The 24,004-nt window shown below is 43.9% G+C and overlaps 1 protein-coding gene and 1 non-coding gene across 2 annotated transcripts in view; one reads left to right on the top strand and one right to left on the bottom strand.

Moving 5' to 3' along the window:
• The window catches only part of ERCC6L (ERCC excision repair 6 like, spindle assembly checkpoint helicase), a 50,361-nt gene extending 32,631 nt beyond the window's left edge, over positions 1-17,730 (bottom strand). Inside the window, exon 1 of the mRNA XM_060002646.1 lies at positions 17,663-17,730. Within this exon, the coding sequence (XP_059858629.1) occupies positions 17,663-17,730 (68 nt within the window). The remainder of the gene's footprint in view (positions 1-17,662) is intronic.
• On the top strand, positions 15,561-15,667 carry LOC132419117 (U6 spliceosomal RNA). Its single transcript, XR_009518125.1, has one exon. It is a non-coding gene; the product is annotated as a U6 spliceosomal RNA (small nuclear RNA).
• Positions 17,731-24,004: the final 6,274 nt, after the last annotated feature.

The raw sequence follows: 24,004 nt of genomic DNA, 5'->3' as shown, positions 1-24,004 counted from the left end.
AGGAGTATAATTAAAAAAAGACATGGCATTCCAACACTCCAACATTAACAGATGAATTCCAGCTAATGAATACAGAAACAATGGCGAAATTAGAAAACCATCACTTGTAATCCCTAATGAAATAACTGATTTGGGCAATGATTATCAATGGATGAAAGGTTGCTGGGGAACTGGGTATCCACAGGATGCTAAAGTATCCCCGACATATTATTTATTCATCACAAGGGGGAAAATGCAACTTTGCAAAGGAGTAATCAGCCTATGACTACCTGAACCCATTGATCAATCATAAAATTACTAAAAGTAGGAAAATCAGACATTATATGCTTCCTGATATGATGCAATAGGAAGTACATGACCTCACCTATGAAGTATTCATGTCAAAAATATTGAACCTTAAATCTTTTTGGTTTGGCTCTAGAATAGTTTTTTAAAAAAAATTTTATTGAGGTATAATCGACATACAGCATTATATTAGTTTCAGGTGTACAACATAATGACTTGATATTTGTATATACTGTGAAATGATCACCACAATAAGTCTAGTTACCATCTGTCACCATACATAATTACGGATTTTTTTCTTGTGATGAGAATTTTTAAGATTTATTCTCTTAGCAACTCTCAAATATGCAATACAGTATTATTAACTATAGTCACCACACTGTACATTACATCCCAGGGTTTATTTATTTTATAACTGGAAGTTTGTACCTTTTGACCCCCTGCATCCATTTTGCCCACCCCTCAAATCCAGGAACCACCAATCTGTTCTCTGTTATCTATGAACTTGGTTTTGTTTTTGTTTTAGACCCCACATATAAGTGAGATCATACAGTATTCGTCTTTCTCTGTCTGATTTATTTCACTTAGCATAATGCCTCCAAGGTCCATCTATGTTGTCACAAATGGCAAAAATTCACTCTTTTTTATGGCTGAATAATATTCCTGTCTGTGTGTGTCTGTGTGTGTGTCACATTTTCTTTATCCATTCATTTATCAGGCCTTTAAATTTAAATTACAGGAGATAGAAGAACAAACTAATGACACTACAGACTAATCCAAATCATTGGCATAGAAATAAAAGTGGGGAGGGATTTTTCTAGATTAAAAGATGCTTAAGAAAAGAATCTAGAAAAGAGTGGAGGGGGCTTCCCTTGTGGCACAGTGGTTGAGAGTCTGCCTGCCGATGCAGGGGACATGGGTTCGTGCCCCGGTCCGGGAAGATCCCACATGCCGCAGAGTGGCTGGGCCCATGAGCCATGGCCGCTGAGCCTGCACGTCCGGAGCCTGTGCTCCACAATGGGAGAGGCCACAACAGTGAGAGGACCGCGTACCGCAAAAAAAAAAAAAAAAAAATAGTGGAGGGACTTCCCTGATGGTCCAGTGGTTAAGACTCCGTGCTCCTGGGACTTCCCTGGTGGTTGAGTGGTTAAGAATCCGCCTTCCAATGCAGGGGACGTGGGTTCAATCCCTGGTCAGGGAAGTAAGATCCCACATACCGCAGGGCAACTAAGCCTGCACACTGCAACTACTGAGCCCACGTGCTCTAGAGCTCATGTGCCACAACTAGCGAGCCTGCATGCTGCAACGAAAGATCCCACATGCCACAATGAAGGTCCCGCATGCAGTAACTAAGACCTGATGCAGCCAAATAAATTAATTAATTAAAAAAAATAGATTCCACACTCCCAGTGCAGGGGGCCCGGTTCAATGCTTGGTCAGGGAACTAGATCCTGCACTCTGCAACTAAAGATCCCACATGCCACAATGAAGATCCCAAGTGCCACAACTAAGACCTGGAGCAGCCAAAATAAATGAATAAATAATTTGTAAAAAACAAAAGAGAGTGGATATATGTATAACTGATTCACTTTGCTGTACACCTGAAACTAACGCAACATTGTAAATCAACTATAAGCCAATAAAAACTTTTTAAAAAATAAAGTGTTACCTTAAAATAAAAAAGAGAGACTTATGAAATATAACCAAATGCAGCTTGTGGAACTTCTTTGGATCCTGATTCAAACAAATCAATTATTAAAAGACTTAAGACCATTTGAAAAATGCAAATATGAACTGTGTATTAGCTGATATCAAAGAATTAATTTATTTTGTTAAGCGTGATATGGTACAGTGGTTTTCTAAGAATATGTTCTTTTTCAGAGACGCGCACTGAAATATTTAAGGATGAAATACTATGATGCCTGAGAATTTACTTTAAAGTACAGTAGGGACTTCCCTGCTGGTCGAGTGGTTAAGAATCCACCTTCCAATGCAGAGGACATGGGTTCGATCCCTGGTCAGGGAACTAAGATCCCACATGCCATGGGGCAACTAAGCCCGCACACCACAACTACTGAGCCCGTGCACCACAACTAGAGAGCCCACGTGCTGCAACTATGACCCAACGCAGCCAAAAATAAAAAAATATTTTTTAAAAAATTAAAATAGGGGCTTCCCTGGTGGCACAGTGGTTGAGAATCTGCCTGCCAATGCAGGGGACACAGGTTCAAGCCCTGGTCTGGGAAGATCCCACATGCCGCGAAGCAACTAGGCCCGTGAGCCACAACTACTGAGCCTGCGCGCCTGGAGCTTGTGCTCCACAACAAGAGAGGCCGCGACAGCGAGAGGTCCGCGCACCACGATGAAGAGCGGCCCCCGCTCGCCACAACTAGAGAAAGCCCTTGCACGGAAACGAAGACCCAACACAGCCAAAAATAAATTAATTAATTAATTAATTAAAAATTAAAATAGAGGACTTCCCTGGTGGCACAGTGGTTGGGAATCCACCTGCCAATGCAGGGGACACAGGTTCGATCCCTGGTCTGGGAGAATCTCACATGCCACAGAGCAACTGGGCCCATGCGCCACAGCTGCTGAGCCTGCACTCTGGCGACTGTGAGCCACAGCTACTGAGCCCGCATGCCCCAACTACTGAAGCCCACACACCTGGGGCCCGTGCTCCACAACGAGAGGCCACCGCAAGGAGAGGTCTGCGCACCTCAATGAGGAGTGGCCCCCACTTGCCGCAACTGGGGAGAGCTCGCGCGCAGCAGCAAAGACCCAACGCAGCCAAAAAAGACCCCAAAACCAAAAAAAAACCAAAAACAAATAAATTAATTAATTTAATTAAATCTAAAAAATAAATAAATAAAAATAAAGTACATTAGGGACTTCTCTGGTGGTCCAGTGGTTAAGACTCCGAGCTCCCAATGCAGGGGGCCCGGGTTCGATCTCTGGTCAGGGAACTAGATCCCACATGACGCAACTAAGACCTGCATGCCGCAACTAAAGATCCCACACGCCGCAACGAAGTTCCCGCGATCCCACACACTGCAACTAAGACCTGGCACAGCCAAATAAATAAATAAAATATTTTTTAAAAAATAAAAAGGGACTTCCCTGGTGGCACCATGGTTAAGAATCCACCTGCCAATGCAGGGGACACAGGTTCAAGCCCTGGTCTGGGAAGATCCCACATGCCACAGAGCAACTAAGCCCGTGCACCACAACTACTGAGCCTGCGCTCTAGAGCCCATAAGCCACAACTACTGAGCCTACAAGCCACAACTACTAAAGCCTGCGCACCTAGTGCCCGTGCTCCACAACAAGAGAAGGCACCACAATGAGAAGCCCATGCACCACAACGAAGAGTAGCCTCCGCTCGCCACAACTAGTGAAAGCCCATGAGCAGCAACAAAGACCCAACATAGCCAAAAATAAATAAATAAATAAAATTTTTTTAAAAAATGTTTAAGCAGTGCCTTAAAAAAAAAAAAAAGAATCAGCCTGCCAGTGCGGGGGACACAGTTTCGAGCCCTAGTCCAGGAAGATCCCACATGCTGCGGAGCAACTAAGCCTGTGTGCCATAACTACTGAGCCCACGCACCACAACTACTGAAGCCCGAGCACCTAGAGCCCGTGCTCTGCAACATGAGAAGGCACCACAATGAGAAACCTGCTCACCACAACAATAAGTAGCCCCCGCTTGCCGCAACTAAAGAAAGCCCACACACGGCAACGAAGACCCAACGCAGCCAAAAATAAATAAATTTTAAAATAAATAAATAAATAAACTAAACTTTCAAAAAATTTTTTTAAATAAAGTACATTAGAAGAGAAAGCAAAAGCAATTGGGGATATGAGAAGAAATCAGCAGAATCTAAGAAGCAGCAACAAGCGAGGTAGGAAGAAAGTCAGGAGAGTGAGGGGTCCTGGTGGCCAAATGAGTCTAGCATTTTGTGGAGAAGTGATCAATTCTGTCAAGTACTACTGGTGAGTCAAGGAAGAGGAAGATTATGAACTGACCATTAGATTTATGAAAGTCGACCTTGACAAAAGCAGTTGGAGTAGAATGATAGAAGAAAGTGGGTGACATAGAGAATAGAAAGCAGATGGGTGATAGCAAGAGAGAGTTGACAACATAGAGTACAAGCAAGTGAGTAACAGAGAGGGTGACACAGTGAGTGACATGGGAGAGAGGTTGGATGACAGATAAGTAGAGGTCAGATAACTCTGCCAGTCATCATTTATTGCCTCTCAGTTCCAAATTCATCCCTCAGTACCTGCTCTGTGATAATGATAGAATTCCTTTAAGCATCTCTCCTCTACAGCCAGCATGATGTTAAGCTTTCTCAGTAGAGGACGCCTGAGGGACACTGCAGGAGGAGGGGGCTCTCCTGAAGTTGCCAGCTGCCGCTGCACAGGGGGTCAACCAAGTGACACACAGCCACCCACCCAGAACACGCAGTCTTTCAACGATCTTGAAGTCTCCACCTGGCCTGGCGATAACCTTCTTGCAGCCCTCTCTACATCGGAACCAGCCTCCCCAGCAGCTGCCTGTGCCCCAGGTCCCACTCCTTCTGCACTCCTACACCATTGGTTGCTGCTAGCCTGCTCCCCACCTGCACTCCAGAAGGTTGCTTCCTATGAGCCCAGGGAGTGCAGACCAGCTCCAGCCTGGGCAAGCCAGCACACTTCTCTGCTACCCAGTGGGCTGAACTATACCTTCTCCAAGGAGGTCTGAACCTCAGCCTTGGGGAGAGGGCCTCCTTCCAAGTTTGTCCTTCCTTGGGTACTCTCCCTTAGCCCTAGGGCACCATATGGAGTTTCCTTATTTCTTATAGTTACTCATTTATCAATTTAATAACTCTTACTTTAAAATTCCTGTTTTAATATACTGCATGGTTTCTACCTCCTGATTGGACCCAGAATGATACAGTGACAGAGAAAGAAAGAGGATGGGTGACTGAATAAGGGAGTGGGTAACAGAGAAAGAAAGTGGGTAACAGGGAAAGAGTGGGTAACAGAAAGAGAATGGGTAATAGAGGTAGAGTGTAGGTGACAGATGGTGGGTGACAAGAAAGGGGGTACAGAGGTACAGAGTGGGGAGGCTGACAGAGAGACAAAGAGTAAGTGGGGTGAGAACGAATGGACGACAGTGTGAGCAGGTAGTTGAGAGTGTGAACAGGTGGGTGACGGGGGGGGGGTAGGGGACAGAGAGATAATGGGAGAGAAGGAGAGAATGAGAGAGAAAGAGAGAACTATGAGTGCCAGAGAGGGAGAGCAGGTGACAGAGGTGGGTGACACAGAGAAAGAGATAATGGACAACAGAAAGAGACAGAGGCAGGGGAGGGAGAGAGAGAGGGAGGGAATGCCAGAAGAAGAGAAAGGGGGCAACAGGGGGAGAGGGACAACACAGAGTGGAAGCAAGCAGGGGGTACAGAGAGCACAAGGGGGCGGTAGGCAAGAGAGGAGCTGGTGGGCGGGCATCACCAAGGGAGAGCATGACTGACACAGAGTGTGTGACAGAGTCACTGTATGCGACAGAAGGTGAAGGTGTGGCAAAAGGAAAACGTGCAGAGAGTGTATGACAGCAAGTCTCAGTTCACTTTCATCTTTTGGACAGGAGAGGCAAAGAAACAGGGAAGGAGAGGGACAAAAAAGTGAGAGGAAAGAGGGAGGAAGAAAGAGAGACAGAGAAACTGTGAGAGCAGGATTGTGCCAAGGAGTAGAATTATGAGCAAGAGAGAAGGGAGAGAATGTAGAGAAGGCGATGCTTTGTGCGAGGCGGTTTTGGTTTGGGGGGATTTGGAAGAGGATGAGAGAGATTGAGACAGATTAGGAGAAATAAAATAGGGATTGGGGGAGTTGAGGGCTCATGAGAGATGGAATGTCAGGAGAGACAGAGAAATGTGAGAAAGGTGGGGATTGTGAGAGTAGAAGATGATTGCGAGAGAAGGGGGTGCTTGTTAGGCGGGTGGGAAAGAGACCATTTGAGTATGCTCATAAGAGAGCATGTGGAGTGAGTGAGACAGGTACCAGCATGAGAGGCAGTGTTGGTGAAACCAAGCAGGGCCCTGTGGGGCTCCTGGACACAGAGGCCTTTTTGTCCCCTGTTTCTTGTAGGCAAGGCTCCAGCCACCATGACCTTCCCTGAGTTCCAAAGGGCAGGTTCAAACAGTTGCTAATCAATGGGGGGAAACAGCCAAGAAACCACCTGAGGCAAGATTAAAAGGACCAGAGAAGCTCATCAAGATTAGGAGGACCACCTGAGACCCTACACACACCCTAATCTTGTCAGCAACCCCACCTTGGGAAGTATTGTTATAAAACTCCTCATCAGGGCTTCCCTGGTGGTACAGTGGTTAGGAATCCACCTGCCAATGCAGGGGACACAGGTTCGAACCCTGGGCTGGGAAGATCCCACATGCCGCGGCGCAGCTAAGCCCATGTGCCACAACTACCGAGCCTACGCTCTAGAGCCCGGGAGCCACAACTACTGAGCCCGTGTGCCACTACTACTGAAGCCCGCACGCCTAGAGCCCATGCTCCTCAACTAGAGAGGCCACTGCAATGAGAAGCCTGTGTACCACAACGAAGAGTAGCCCCCGCTCACCACAACCAGAGAAAAGTCCACGTGCAGCAACAAAGACCCAATGCAGCCAAAAATAAAATAAATAAAAATAAGTTAATTAAAAAAAAAACTCCTCATCAAATCCTCGGGGGGGGGGGTGGGCACATAGTTTTTTGAGGCAGGAGCCCGCTGCCCGCTGTAGCCCCCTTTGCCTGGCAAGGTAATAAAGCTACTCCCTTTCTACTCCTCCAAAGCTCTGCCTCCACATTTCTATTCGGTACTGAACAGAGGCCGGGTTTTCGGCAACAAAATTTGGGGGGCTCGCCTGGTATCTGACTCGTGGGCCGGCAGCCCCGTGGGGACCCTCGGCTTGATCAGACGCTCGGAGGTTTCTCTGCACGCCAGCCTCCTTCGGGAGAGCAGAGGTTTGGAGGACTTCTCTGAGGCCAGATCACTAGGGATGCCCTGCCATAGGGCTGTGCCCCGATAATACCCGGACTGCCATCTCAGTAGTCGGAACTCCAAGATGGAGGTGGAGAACGGGAGAGAGGTTGCCCTAGCAACTGCCAAGGCCACCTTTGCCTTGAGGACACCCCCTCTTCTATCCACATCAGCCCGGACTTCCTGCTCTGAGAAAGCATTTTGGAGAAGGAGAAAAGTAGGATTAGGTATGTCACAACACCTCTGCCAGCATTTTTGCTAAGTCCCCCAGCATGCACACCGAGGCCGCTCGACCTGGTCCGTTTGGGGGAACTCTGGTTCCCGTTTGGGGATTTTCCATTAGGAAGATCCCATTTGTAAGGCGCAACTTGGACCAAGGCCACCAGCTTAGTGGGACTTAGAACCCAGTTTGAACCTCGGGCTGTTTGTTTTGTGTGTGTGTGTGTGGCTTCCGTTTGGCTGGCGAGAATTCTGGTTTTGCTTTCAGTTTTGTGCACAGAGCTGTTTAATTCGACTCAATATGGGAAGCGCTTCCTCTTCCTCTCCATCTGACAGTCCCCTAAGGAAGATTTTGGCAGATTTGTCAACCTATAGCTATGAATCTATTTTAATTCTGTTTAGCCAATGTATATTCTTAAAAGTGAGGAGAGGTGGCCTTTGTATGGTGGCCTAAATTATTATACTATTCTTCAGCTAGAATTGTTTTGTCACAGGAATGGAAAGGCTGGAAATTCTCTCCACTCCATCTGGGCTAGCCACTTTGGCCTCACTCCCTTGCAGCAATTGAGCCACTCTGGGCCCCCTGAGAGCCAACTCTGGGTTTGTTCTCTTTCAAGAACTGAGCCAATCTGTTTGGAAGCCTTTGTCCAGGAGTGGAAGTGGAATTTTTAAACTATACCTCCTCTGAGTTTCTGTCTGTGTGGCCATAGCCTATCTGTCATTTGTGTTTTTGTGTGTATTGTTTTGGGGTGAGCCACTCTCGCTTGTGTAGGGTGGGAAAATTCTACCAGATCATTGCGAGCCATTTTGAGTCCTCTGTCTGGGAGTGGAAATGGGCTACATCTTGTCTGATCTTTTGTTTGTGGGACCATGTCTGTTGTCTGTATGTATGTGTCTCAGTACTTGCATTGACTGGTTGAGACGAATAACAGGGCTCACATGTGACAACACCAGTGTACCCTATCGCGTCGGGCTTTGCCTGTGGCAGAATTGTTGGTTGGGATTTTCCCTTTTGGACTAGCCTTGTTGAAACCGTGCACCTCAGATTGGGACTTGAACCCACGTGCCGGGACTCAAACCCAGCCAAAACCCAGACTGGGACTTGAAAACACGCGGCCGGGACTCAAACCCAGCCAAAACTCAGATTGGGACTCAAACTCACATGGCTGGGACTCAAACCCAGCCAAAACTCAGATTGGGAGTCGAACCCACAAGGCCGGGACTCGAACCTGGTCAAAACCCACGGTCTTCCAACTGAGATCACATACCTGGCTTCAGGACTTAATGAAGCTCAGGTTCTCTTTTTTTTTTTTTTAGAAGTAATGGATTTACTTTACTTTATTTTATTCTTTTAACATCTTTATTGGAGTATAATTGCGTTACAATGGTGTGTTAGTTTCTGCTGTATAACAAAGTGAATCAGCTATACATATGCATATATCCCCATATCTCCTCCCTCTTGTGTCTCCCTCCCATCCTCCCTATCCCACCCCTCTAGGTGGTCACAAAGCACCGAGCTGATTAGAAGCTCAGGTTCCTGATGTCCCATCGCAGAAAGAATTCAGTGAGTGACAAAATGATAGGTAAGAAGTGGATTTATTTAGAGAGAAACACACTCCACAGAGTGTGGGCCACCTCAGAAGGTGAGAAAGGCACCAGGGTATGGGGTTGTCAGTTTTTATAGGGGTGGGTAATTTCATAGGCTAATGAGTGGGAGGAATATTCCAGCTTTTTGGGGAAAGGGTGGGGATTTCCAGGAATTGGGCCACAGCCCACTTTTGTTTTTTGGTTTTTTTGCGGTACGCAGGCCTCTCCCGTTGCGGAGCCTGACGTGCAGGCTCAGCGGCCATGGCTCACGGGATCAGCCACTCCGCGGCATGAGGGATCCTCCCGGACCAGGGCACGAACCCACATCCCCTGCATCGGCAGGCAGACTCTCAACCACTGCGCCACCAGGGAAGCCCCACAGCCCACTTTTTGATCCTTATGGTTGGCCTTGGAACTGTCATGGCGCCTGTGGGTGTGTCATTTAGCTTACTGATGTGTTACAATGAGCGTATACTGAGGCTTAAGGTCTAGCGGAAGTCCACTTGTCCTGCCATCTTGGACCCATTTGGTTCTAATCAGTTTATGTCATGCCCTTGGACTATGTCATTCTTTCAAAGGTTGTTCCCTGCCCCCTTCTCTCCTGTTTCATTTTTATGGATGACCAGAGTTCTATTCCATCTTGTAACGGCCCCCCCAGGGTATTTTTACAAAATTAGGAGATCTTCAGCCTTGCCCCCATGAAAAGGAATTGTTATTTCTCTCCCCCAGGGCCCTCCGGAACACTTATCTAGACCATCTCTAGTTCCTGAGACTGAAGAAAAAGGCAGGGAAAGAAGGCATTTTTTGTGGAAGGGGGAAAACTGAGATCTCTGGTTCGGTCTTTATGTAAAAGTTAACTTGTAAATGAGCTCTGTTTAATTGACTAGAAAGTAAGCTCTTACAAACTAAATCTAAATGTCTAGAAAATTGGCCAAGATAAATTTTAGGACCACATGATCTGGGAAATATTCAGTACTGAATTGATATCTGCTATTGAAGGTGGCTTAAGCTTGTTGGTTTGATTAATATAGACATGTCTTAAGAGTCATCAATGTTAAATAATGCAAGTGAGATAAGAGCTTTTGGGTAAACTCTTTAGAAATAATTGTTTTAGGAATGTGTACTTAAGAATAATCTCTTCAGCTGCTTTGTAGCTTAAAAATTTAGAGTTAAGTTAAATGATGGAAGTTTATTGAATAAGTAGGCCGTTTACAAATAAAATAAGATACTGAAACATTAGTTAGTGAATATTGGCTTACCTTGGCAGAGAGAGAAACTAAAGGTATTTGGTGCCACCCTGAGATACTCTCCATAAGAAAGCACATGTTTTTACAGTTGTGCAAGATCAGAATTTTCTAAGATTGGATTAAATCTAATTGGATAAATGGATTTTGTTGGGAGTGGGCTAAGGCAAGACCAGATTTGGTTTCTCCCTTCAACATTTTCTTGGAATACTGCTTTTGATAACAGCTTGTGAGTTCCTTTGCCTTTAAGTAATCTGTATTTGCGCTGAAATCTTTTCACTTTGGTTAAGTAAATAAGTATTGTTTGGCAGTTTCTAAAAGTTCTTTTGACCTCCAGCTAACTTTGAGATGCTTCAGAGGGCCCCTGAGTCATCTCAGAGAGAAAGATTTAACTAGGATTATTTGTTATGTTAAATCAAATGTAATCAGTTAAATTAAATGTAATCCCGGTTATTGTAACCAAGTTTCTTTACCGATTACATTGCAATCAGATGTTTAACTATGCCCTTTTTTTTAAAAGTCTTTCTGTCATTTATAGACAGTTATTATTGTACTCTGCTTTTGCAAAGTGCTTCATCATCAAGATTTATGTGAAGGACCCCTTTTGACAAATACAGATCTCTGATAAATTTCACATCATACTGCTGAGCTGGATAAGAAAAAAAAAATCTTAATGGAGAATCTGATGGCTTCATAAAATGTTAACAAAAGGATTGGTTACTGAGTGAACTAGTGAATATGGTTATAATGTTTTTTTGTTTTTTCTTTTCTTTGGTCTGGAATATCACTGGTTACTTAATATTACAGACTTACTTTGAAAGCAAATGTCTTGGTTTGGCTGTGTTCAATGGAGATGAGGGTAATTTTAGGGAAAAAGATTATGTTTCAATAGATATAAAATTCTAGATCTGTTAATTAAAGTCTGTATTTATGGAAGTTATTGTGTTAGTCACACTTTTGCCCTGATGTTTAGGAGAAAAGAAAAATTACCTAGTAAAGTTATCAGACTGTAATTATTCATGATGTATCACTGTTTGCTTTAGGTCTACTGCTAAAAGCACATGTACAATGCTTATGTGACAATTGGGCATAAATGATAAAATGTATGGCCTATAAAGCGTTTTCTCCTTAACATACCTCTGAGCTTGTTCAGTTTTATGCTGATCAGGTTTCCCCAATGAGGATTAACTAGGCAAATATAAAGAAGGCCTAGCACCTAAGGACATGATCTATACCTGGGGCGAAGAGTTGAATCACCCTGGCACTGAGGGATAGATATTTTGATCATCAACGTCTTCTATTGAAAGACTTGCAATCAAAAGGGGAAATGAAAGAAAAAAAATCTGCACTGATTGAAGTATGAGGAAGTCACTCTGGCCTATGCATGGTTTAACTTTAAAAAGCAGCCTATTTTGTGGCCTTTCAGACATGCATTGTACATCTCCTTTAACGCTGAGGAGGGGAATGCATTTGAAAGTCAAAATGGAGTAACTATGGTAAAACTAGGTGACCACTGTGGATGTGATTCCAGATGCATTTATTCCTGTATTGTTGCAAACTTGAATTTTCTGAGCTATATCAGACTCTGGGATGCCACAAGAATTTAAAAATTCCCCCACCCTCTTCAACGAGATTTTGGTTAAAGATTTAAGAGGATTACACCTGGTTCAAGGTGGAGTAGAGGCCTTTCCAGCCAGAATAGGAAAAGCATCTGGAAGTGACAAAAACACTTCTTAAGGACATTATTTCTAGGTACTGCCTTTCCTCTACTATTCAGAGTAGCAATGGATCTGCTTTTGTCGCAGAAATAACACAAACAGCAAATAAAGCTTTAGGTATAAAATGGAAACTTCACTCAGCATGGAGACCCCAATCTACAGGAAAAGCTAAGAAGATGAATCACAGGAAACCCATCTAAAATAGGACAAGGTCTTGCCAATTGCTCTCCTCTGTATATTGGTGGCCCCTAGAAGCTGGCTAAGATTGAGCCTTTATGAAATTATATACAGGACACCATTCTTAGCTCCTAAGAGTAAAAAGAAAGAGAAACATTTCTAATGTAGGAAGAAAGAAGTTAAACAGTATGTAAAACAGGTTGGTCAATTGTTAACTGCTATGCATAAGTTTATGTTCCACAGGTCTCCCCCTTGCCTGGAAGTTCCCTTACATCCCTTCAAAGCGGGAGACCAGGTGCTGCTGAAGGTTTGGAAAAAACAAGGACCCGAGTGACAGCTGGAGGAAAAATGGAAGGGGCCATACAAGATGTCCTCCTTACTTTTCACACCTCCTTAAAACTGGATGGAGTTAAACCATGAATACATCACACTAGAGTAAAAAGATTATCTGAAACCGATGAACCCAGCCTGCCCCCAGCCTGCCCACAGCAGAGGAACAGACCTGCAGGAAATCGATGTCTCACCCTTTGGGAAACCTTAAGTATTTGTTCCAACAACCAGAATGAAAGTTCTGTTTTCTTATCCTTTCTCATACCTTTTACCTACAAAACTATAGATTCATATGCTGACTCTTTCAGTAATTCTAACTGCTAGATATGTGGTCAGTTTCCTACTTCCAGGTCTTCGGGATTGCCTTGGTGGGTTTCCTCCCTTACAGGGAATGGTTTGGAAACAACTGGCTTCAGACATATTCTCCTGAATTCCTAAGGAAATTAGATCTATTCTGCCTACTAAAGTTCTAGTTGTCACTCCTCTTGCCTCTAACCTGGTCTGTTGTATCAAAATGGCAGAACAAGGGATTGAGATCTTAATCATATAAGACTCAGATCCAGGACTTGGAACTCAAATATTTCTAATTTGGTATCTATTCCCCAAAATTTAGGCAGGACTATGCCCCATCTCAGCAGAAGTAGTCAGAGCGATTGTTGACGCGTTCCCTAAAAGATCTGGGGAAACATAAAACCAAAGTGGGGATTAAAACTGAGTCCCCTGCCGAGTTTATAATTAACATCTTTATCCAAAACGATCGTTCCCTTTTCTCATCCAATATCTGTTCTCCTCAAGACTGAGGAGTATCAAAGAAAAGCGGGACGTGAAACTAAGCAGGGCCCGTGCGGCTCCTGGACACGGACGCCTTTTTGTCCCCTGTTTCTTGTAGGCAAGACTCCAGCGGCCATGACCTCCCCTGAATTCCAAAGGGCAGATTCAAACATTTGCTAATCAATGGGGGGGGGAACAGCCAAGAAACCACCTGAAGCAAGATTAAAAGGACCAGAGAAGCTCATCAAGATTAGGAGACAACCACCTGAGACCCTACACACACCCTAATCTTGTCAGCAACCCCACCTTGGGAAGCATTGTTATAAAACTCATCAAATCCTCCTGGGGGGGGCGATGGGGACACATAGTTTTCGAGGCAGGAGGCTGCTGTGTCCCCCTTTGCCTGGCAAAGTAATAAAGCTACTCCTCCAAAGCTCTGTCTCCTGCGTATCTATTAGGCAACACTGGGGAATAAGCACAAGCTGCTTGCTCAGGGAAAGGACGGGGTGGGGGACTAAAGGTCTTAAGCCTTATCCCCATTTTCCAGATGAGAAAATTGAGGCTCAGAAGTCAGGGGACTTACTTGAGGCCTCCCAGCTAACAAGTGCCAGAGTCATAATTTGAACCCCAAATGGCCCAACTCTGAAGCCAGCACTCTACCCCCCACACACTTCCTCCCTCTGTTTTCCCCAAGTCTTCTTTAAGGAAGTCATGTAACTCAGTCCAAAGATGTGTTTCACTCCTCTGTAAGACCTTTTGTCTTCTAACAGCCTTAAAACATTCTTTTTTTTGGAAAGGGAGATGGAACTATTCCACTGCTCCGATTGATTTCTTTGTACTACAACAAAATTTAAAACTTCTGTGCATCAAAGGACACAATCAACAGAGTGAAAAGGCAACTTACAGAATGGGAGAAAATATTTGCAAATCATACATCTGGTAAGAAGTTAATATCCAGAGTATATAAGGAATTACAACTCAACAACAACGAAACAAGCAACCCAATTAAAAAATGGGCAAAGGACTAGAATAGATATTTCTCCAAAGAAAATATACAAATGGTCAATAAGCACATGAAAAGATGCTCAACATCACTAACCATTAGAGAAGTGCAAATCAAAACCCCAATGAAATACCATTTCAATATCGTTAGGATGGCTAGTAACAACAACAACAACAACAGAATAAGTGTTGAAGAGAATGTTAAGACATTGGAACCCTTGGGCACTGTTGGTGGGAGTGTAAAATGGTGCTGCTGCCATAGAAGACAGTATGGCAGTTCCTCAAAAAATTAAAAGTAGAATTACCATATGATCCAGCAATCCCACTTCTGGATATATACCCAAAAGAATTGAAAGCAGGAGCTCAAAGAGATATCTGTACACCCACATTCACAGCAGCACTATTCACAATAGCCAAGAGATGGAAGCAACCCAAATATCCATCAACAGATAAATGAATAAACAAAATGTGACCTTATGCATACAATGGAACATTATTCAGTCTTAAAAAGCAAGGAAATCCTGTCACATGGCACAACATGGATAAATCTTGAGGACATTTTGCTACATAAAATAAACCAGTCATGGGCTTCCCTGGTGGCGCAGTGGTTAAGAATCCGCCTGCCAATGCAGGGGATATGGGTTCAATCCCTGGCCCGGGAAGATCCCACATGCCTTGGAGAAACTAAGCCTGTGCGCCACAACTACTGAGCCTGCGCTCTAGAGCCCATGAGCCACAACTACTGGACCCACATGCCACAACTACTGAAGCCCACGCACCTATAGCCAGTGCTCTGCAACAAAGAGAAGGCACAACAATGAGAAGACAGATCACCGCAACGAAAGAGTAGCCCCTGCTCGCCACAACTAGAGAAAGCCTGCACACAGCAAAAAAGACCCAACACAGCCAAAAATAAAAATAAATTTATTTTAAAAATTAAAAAAATAAAAAATAAACCAGTCACAAAAAGACAAATACTGTATGATTGTACTTATATATAAGGTCCCTAGAGAAGTCAAATTGACAGAGAAAGTAGAATGGTGGTTGCCAGGGGCTGGGGGAGAGAAGAATGAGGAATTCTTGTCTAATAGGTATAGAGTTTTAGTTTTGCAAGATGAAAAGAGTTCTGGAGATGGATGATGGTAATGGTTGAACAACAATGTTAATGTATTTAATACCACTGAACTGTACACTTAAGAAGAGTTAAAATGGGTGCTCACTTTGGCAGCACTTATACTAAAATTGGAACAATACAGAGAAGATTAGCATGGCCTCTGTGCAAGGATGACACGCAAATTCGTGAAGCATTCCGCATTTTTGGAGTTTGGGATTAGCAGATGCGAACTATTATATATAGAATGGATAAACAACAAGGTCCTACTGTATAGCACAGGGAACTATATTCAATATCCTGTAATAAACCATAATGAAAAAGAATATGAAAAAGTATACCTGAAACTAACACGATACTGTAAATCAACTATACTTCAATTTAAAAAGATTTTTTTTAATTTTAAAGACTATATATAAGTATAAATGAATCACTTTGCTATATACCAGAAACTAACACAACATTGTAAATAAAAACACTTCCAGAAAAAATAAATTTAAAAAAAATAATGGTTAAGATGGTAAATTTTATGTTGATTTTATAATAATTTAAAGAAAATTTTAAATGCTCATTCCCACATCACCATGTCCTCCACCCTTAGCCATCTGGTGAATGATTAGTTTCTCAACACCAATGTCTCCTCTTGTGAGCCCTTCCCTTAGCTCACTGATCCTTGTAGTTGGCCATTCCCTCCTGTAGTATGCCTTGCACAGTGTACCTCTTACAGCACTTATCAAACAATATAGCAATTATGGTCTACCTATCCCTTTCCACCACTAGATTATAAGCAGTTTGGGGGCAGGGACAGTGTTTTACTCCTCTCTGTATCCCCTAGGCCTGGGGCTTGGTAGACTGGAAAAACCCAAGATAGGCTTTTGTAGGGGGGTATCTTAAAATTAATGTTTATTTTTGTATATTAAAGCACAGCATACACAAAAATCATTGAAAAACTACAAAAGGAAAATATTTTACCATATATAACAAGAATTTTAAATCTTTGATATATTAATATATATTTAAATAATTTTAAAAAGCTAGTTCCAAACAGAAAGATGAGTGTTGAACCCTGACTGAAAATGTATACATTAAATTATAAACATAAAATAGAATAATAGAAAATATTTAAATTTAGTAAGAATAATATCATAAGGCATTACCAATCTTTATTAAAAGAAAATGGATTTCAAAATGGTAATTTTGTGATACAGCCACTATGGAGAACAGTATGGAGGTTCCTTAAAAAACTAAAAATAGAACTACCATACGACTCAGCAATCCCACTACTGGGCATATACCCTGAGAAAACCATAATTCAAAAAGAGTCATGTACCAAAATGTTCATTGCAGCTCTATTTACAATAGCCAGGACATGGAAGCAACCTAAGTGTCCATCCACAGATGAATGAATAAAGATGTGGCACATATATACAATGGAATATTACTCAGCCATAAAAAGAAACGAAACTGAGTTATTTGTAGTGAGGTGGATGGTCCTAGAGTCTGTCATACAGAGTGAAGTAAGTCAGAAAAAGAAAAACAAATTCCGTATGCTAACATATATATGGAATCTTAAAAAAAAAAAAGATTCTGAAGAACCTAGGGGGAGGGCTGGAATAAAGACCCAGATGTAGAGAATGGACCTGAGGACATGGGGAGGGGGAAGGGTAAGCTGTGACAAAGTGAGAGAGTGGCATGGATATATATACACTACCAAATGTAAAACAGATAGCTAATGGGAAGCAGCCGCATAGCACAGGGAGATTAGCTCGGTGCTCTGTGTCCACCTAGAGGGGTGGGATAGGGAGGGTGGGAGGCAGACGCAAGAGGGAGGAGATATGGGGATATATGTATATGTATAGCTGATTCACTTTGTTATAAAGCAGAAAGTAACACTCCATTGTAAAGCAATTATACTCCAATAAAGATGTTAAAAAAAATGGTGATTTTGAAAGCTGCAGACCCGAGGAAGCCTGGATCGATTGAAGTTCTGGCTCTTAAGGAGTTCATACCGGAGTTACATGATCCGGGGCATCGGGGGCTCCCCAGGCTTTAGAAACCACGCCTCCTCCGAGAACACGGCCGCGCGTCTCATAAGGCTCCACCTCAACAGTTTGGGCCCCTGGGAGGGTCCAAGGGACCCCACACCCACACCCACTCCCGGCCAGGGCCTGTGAACTAGACCCGCCCAGCGACCCAAATGTACCTCAGGTAACGGGCAGCCTGCTCTGGGCTTAAGGCCCCAGCTTCCGCAAACCCTCGGGACGCCTCCATGACCCTCAGATCGGGCTCCGTGTATCTCGACCGCGGATTGAACTTCCCTCGTTCCCGCCCTGCGCATGAGCCTTGCGCGTGGAGGCGGGGCAGGGCCAACGGACAGTGTAGCGGCCGGCCAATCCACTGCACGAGCTCCGGCGCCGCCACCTGAGTCCCGCCCACGAAGGTCGCGCGCATGCGCCTACGCGCGCTTGGCGGGGTGTAGAGGAGGTAGCTGAGCCCGTGGCGGGGGCTGGGTTGTGTCCTCTTGTCGTCTCTTGCATTTTCAATCTAGTCCAAACCACGCTGCGGCGAATTCTTGTGTGCGTGTGATATCCTTGTGAGTGGAGTAGGCCGCCTGATATGATCTCGGTCGTTTTAGTGGCCCTTAGAAACCTCCTCCACAGCCTAGATCCCCAAATATCCTCCCTTCCCTGATCGCCAACGTCTGGTACCGAGCGTGTTTTGAATTCATACACACTAGGAGGCATAGTCCTCGTGATTTAAACTCACAGTAAAGAAGAGTCTTCAAGAACCAAGCCAAAAGTCTCATTTGAGAAATAAGTAGTGCTGTTGTGTATGGTCACCACCATTTCTTCAGAAGCTCCAACTGAGATGCAGTCATTTTCAAAGGCAGAGCTCAGGGCTTCAGGTAACGTGGTGACTGAGTTTAAGTGGCTTCCTTGGGCAATGCTAAATAGGTTTGTGAGCCAACAAAAATTGTCCTTTTTCACATGCTGGCAAGAACATGGACATTAAGATTCCTCGAGGCACTAATTAACATTCAGTATTTGAAAACTCACCTATTGACCCAGTCATACGCCTATCACATATCCAGAAGATTTTAAGCTTTTTGTAAATTTCATAGAACGTTAGTGTTAAGGGAAACACCGACTGAAACCACCCGCCCTGGCCAGGCACCATAGTAACCACTTGCGTGAGTTATCTTAAAACAGGAGGTCCTGGTAAGGAATACGGAGCTAACAAGCTACCAGCAACCAGAGTTAAAAAGGGAACTTAAAGAAGGTGGTCTACTTTCCTGGTTTATATGACTTTAAGTCATATGTTCATGTGACTTTAGGCCCTCTGTTAAGAGGGCTTTTAGTACCACTACTATCCCCATTTTTCAGATGTGAAAATTGAGGCTCAGAGAAATAAATTGACTTGGCCTAAGGTTCCAAAGCTGGGAAATGGTAGGGCCAGAATTCCATACCTAGTCTATGTGAACACAAATCTGTGCTCATTCACAGTGTCACACTGCCTATTGCTGCAAAGAAGAGGGGAGTGGTGGGAAATGAGGTTTCAGGGTTAGTTGGAAGCCAGTTTGTGAAGGAGCTTGTTTACCCTGCTGAAGTGTTTGAATCACTTCTTCTCCTGGAGGCAAGTTTGAATTGGGGATGGGGGGTGGGGAGTCAAGTGTATAGGTGCCCTGGGTACCCAAAGGATGAGGGTGGTGAGAAGAAGGGCTGGTGGAGAGAATTCCATTGAAGAGAGAGATACGAGCACAAAAATCTTTATCTTGAGTCTGAGGAAGGCCATCTCTAGTTGTGCTTTGGCTCAGTGTCTGCCATCATCACTCATACCCTTGGAATTGTTGAGAACCCAGGATGAAGCAAAGCAGAACCCTGATTGCTGCCTTAGGCAACTGCCCCTATGTTGGCTTTGGAGAAAAGCTAAAAGGAAGGCCCTCAGGAGCCATGCTGCTCCCTGTCTGTTTCCCTGGGACAGTGATCTCCAAACACCCTGATCATTAGATAAAAGGACCAGCCCTCCTGCTTACCTGCCCTTAGGCTACTGGATTTTTCTCAGTGCCATTTTCACACAGCCACAGGACTCCCCCTCTTTAAACACAAAGTCCTCCAGCTCTCCTTCCCTCCCCCTCAGTCCTGCAGTAGCTGCTTCCTTTGGGCCCTTCTCAGTGCCTTCTGGAGTGCCAGCTCCCACCACAGGGTGCCAATGACCTAGGAAACTTGCCACCCATGACTCCTAGTCCTCCTCTGTAAATGGTCACACACATTCAGAGAGGTTGGGGAGGATTTAGAGTGGATAAACGGAGAGAATGAAAAGAAGATCAAAATAAGAGTTACCACTCATACTGAAGAATAAAAACCATATGATCATCTCAATAGATGCAGAAAAAGCTTTTGATAAAATTCAACACCTATTTATGATAAAAACTCTCCGGAAAGTGGGCATAGAGGGATCCTACCTCAACATAATAAAGGCCATATACGACAAACCCACAGCAAACATCATTCTCTATGGTGAAAAACTGAAAGCAATTCCTCTAAGATCAGGAACAAGACAAGGATGTCCACTCTCGCCACTATTATTCAACATAGTTTTGGAAGTCCTAGCCATGGCAATCAGAGAAGAAAAAAATAAAAGGAATACAAATTGGAAAAGAAGAAGTAAAACCGTCACTGTTTGCAGATGACATGACACTATACATAGAGAATCCTAAAGATGCCACCAGAAAACTACTAGAGCTAAACAATGAATTTGGTAAAGTTTCAGGATACAAAATTAATGCACAGAAATCTCTGGCATTCCTATACACTAACAACGAAAGATCAGAAAGAGAAATTAAGGAAACAATCCCATTCACGATTGCAACAAAAAGGATAAAATACCTAGGAATAAACCTACCTAAGGAGGTAAAAGACCTGTACTCAGAAAACTATAAGACACTGATGAAAGAAATCAAAGATAACACAAACAGATGGAGAGATATACCATGTTCTTGCATTGGAAGAATCAATACTGTGAAAAAGAGTATACTATCCAAAGCAATCTACATATTCAATGCAATCCCTATCAAATTACCAGTGGCATTTTTTACAGAACTAGAACAAAAAAAATCTTAAAATTTATATGGAGACACAAAAGACCCCGAATAGCCAAAGCAGCCTTGAGGGAACAAAATGGAGCTGGAGGAATCAGACTCCCTGACTTCAGACTATACTACAAAGCTACAGTAATCAATATAATATGGGGGCTTCCCTGGTGGCGCAGTGGTTGAGAATCTGCCTGCCAATGCAGGGGACACGTGTTCGTGTCCTGGTCTGGGAGGATCCCACATGCCGCGGAGCAACTAGGCCCGTGAGCCACAACTACTGAGCCTGCGCATCTGGAGCCTGTGCTCCGCAACAAGAGAGGCCGCGATAGTGAGAGGCCCACGCACCGTGATGAAGAGTGGCCCCTGCTTGCCACAACTAGAGAAAGCCCCTCGCACAGAAACGAAGACCCAACACAGCCAAAAATGAACAAATAAATAAATAAATTTATTTAAAAAAAAAAAAGACAATATGGTAGGGCTTCCCTGGTGGCGCAGTGGTTAAGAATCTGCTGGCCAATGCAGGGGACACGGGTTTGAGCCCTGGTCCGGGAAGATCCTGCATGCTGTGGAGCAACTAAACGCGTGCGCCGCAACTACTGAGCCTGTGCTCTAGAGCCTGCGAGCCACAACTACTGAGCCCGTGAGCCACAACTACAGAAGCCCACGTGCCTAGAGCCCATGCTCTGCAACAAGAGAAGCCATCGCAATGAGAAGACTGCGCACCACAATGAAGAGTAGCCCCCATTCGCTGCAACTAGAGAAAGCCCACGTGCAGCAACGAAGAAGACCCAACACAGCCAAAAATAAATAAATAAAATTAATTAATTAATTAAAGAAAAAAAAGACAATATGGTACTGGCACAAAAGCAGAGATATAGATCAATGGAACAGGATAGAAAGCCCAGAGATAAACCCACGCACACATGGTCAACTAATCTATGACAAACCAGTGGAGAAAAAACAGTCTCTTCAATAAGTGGTGCTGGGAACACTGGACAGGTACATGTAAAAGAATGAAATTAGAACACTCCCTAACACCATACACAAAAATAAACTCAAAATGGATTAGAGACATAAATGTAAGACCAGACACTATAAAACTCTTAGAGGAAAACATAGGAAGAACACTCTTTGACATAAATCACAGCAAAATCTTTTTTGATCCACCTCCTAGAGTAATGGAAATAAAAACAAAAATAAACAAATGAGACCTAATGAAACTTAAAAGCTTTTGCAAAGCAAAGGAAACTATAAAAAAGATGAAAAGACAACCCTCAGAATGGAAGAAAATTTTTGCAAATGAATCAATGGACAAAGGATTAATCTCCAAAATATATAAACAGCTCATGCAGCTCAATATTAAAAAAAAACAAACAACCCAATCAAAAAATGGGCAGAATAGGGGCTTCCCTGGTGGCGCAGTGGTTGAGAGTCCGCCTGCTGATGCAGGGGACATGGGTTCGTGCCCCAGTCCAGGAAGATCCCGCATGCTGCGGAGTGGCTAGGCCTGTGAGCCATGGCCACTGAGCCTGCGCGTCCGGAGCCTGTGCTCCACAACGGGAGAGGCAACAGCAGTGAGAGGTCCGTGTACCGCAAAAAAAAAAAAAGGGCAGAAGACCTAAATAGACATTTCTCCAAAGAAGATATACAGATGGCCAAGATGCATATGAAAAGCTGCTCAACATCACTAATTCTTAGAGAAATGCAAATCAAAACTACAATGAGGTATCACCTGACACCAGTTAGAATGAGCATCATCAGAAAATCTACAAACAACAAATGCTGGAGAGGGTGTAGAGAAAAGGGAACCCTCTTGCACTGTTCGTGGGAATGTAAATTGATACAGCCACTATGGAGAACAGTATGGAGGTTCCTTAAAAAACTAAAAATAGAACTACCATACGACCCAGCAGTCCCACTACTGGGCATATACCCAGAGAAAACCATAACTCAAAAAGACACATGCGGGGCTTCCCTGGTGGCACAGTGGTTGAGAGTCTGCCTGCCGATGCAGGGGACACGGGTTCGTGCCCCGGTCCGGGAAGATCCCACATGCCGTGGAGCGGCTGGGCCCGTGAGCCATGGCAGCTGAGCCTGCGCGTCCGGAGGCTGTGTTCCACAATGGGAGAGGCCACAGCTGTGAGGGGCCCGCGTACTGCAAAAAAAAAAAAAAAAGAAGGACACATGCACCCCAATGTTCACTGCAGCACTATTTACAATAGCCAGGTCATGGAAGCAACCTAAATGCCCATCAACAGACGAATGGATAAAGAAGATGTGGTAGGGACTTCCCTGGTGGCACAGTGGTTAAGAATCGGCCTGCCAATGAAGGGGACATGGGTTCGAACCTTGGTCTGCGAAGATTCCACATGCCATGGAGCAACTAAGCCCGTGTGCCACAACTACTGAGCTAGCGCTCTAGAGCCCGTGAGCCACAACTGCTGAGCCTGTGTGCCACAACTACTGAAGCCCGTGTGCCTAAAGCCTGTGCTCCACAACAAGAGAAGCCACTGCAATGAGAAGCCCTCACACCGCAACGAAGAGTAGCCCCTGCTCGCCACAACTACAGAAAGCCCATGTGCAGCGACCAAGACCCAACGCAATCAAAAATAATAAATAAATAAATAAAATTAATTCTTTAAAAAAAAAGATGTGGTACATATATACAATGGAATATTACTCGGCCATAAAAAGGAACGAAATTGGATCATTTGTAGTACGTGGATGGATCTAGAGACTGTCATACAGAGTTAAGTAAGTCAGAAAGAGAAAAACAAATATCATATATTAACGCATATATGTGGAACCTAGAAATATGGTACAGATGAACCGGTTTGCTGGGCAGAAATAGAGACACAGATGTAGAGAACAAACATATGGACACCAAGTGGGGAAAGTGGCAGGGGGGCTGGTGGTGGGATGAATTGGGAGATTGGGATTGACATATATATACAGTAATATGTATAAAATAGATAACTAATAAGAACCTGCTGTATAAGAAAATAAATTAAATAAAATTCAAAAAAAAAAAAAAAACAAATCCAGTGCCAAGGGTCCCATCTCAAATCTCCTGGAGCTATCTTTTTCAGAGATATGCTTGTGTAGCCAATAGCCCCAGTTACTGCAGTTACAAATCAGTATAGTGTGTTCAGACCGCCATCCTCCTATGATTCATCAGGGAAGTGATTAAATAAATTAAGTGTACTGAATTGCTTTAGAGACCAGGGAATGAAAAATATATGTTTATTTCTCTTCTTTCTTTTGTATTCCTTTTCAAACAAATAAGTACTCCATAAGCATTAATTTAAAAAAAATGAGTTACTACTATATTCCATTTATGTGTCAGGCCCTGTTCAAAGCACTTTACTTTTATTAACTCTCTTGGCTGTTCCTCATTTCACATCTACCCCCAAAGCAAGGGCTTGAATTCTCACTGCTTCTCTCAAGGCAATG

Source organism: Delphinus delphis, chromosome X, assembly GCF_949987515.2.
Source record: "Delphinus delphis chromosome X, mDelDel1.2, whole genome shotgun sequence".
Lineage (NCBI taxonomy): Eukaryota > Metazoa > Chordata > Mammalia > Artiodactyla > Delphinidae > Delphinus > Delphinus delphis.
The sequence above is the reverse complement of the archived record's forward strand: the minus strand, read 5'-3'. Positions and strand labels throughout refer to the sequence as shown.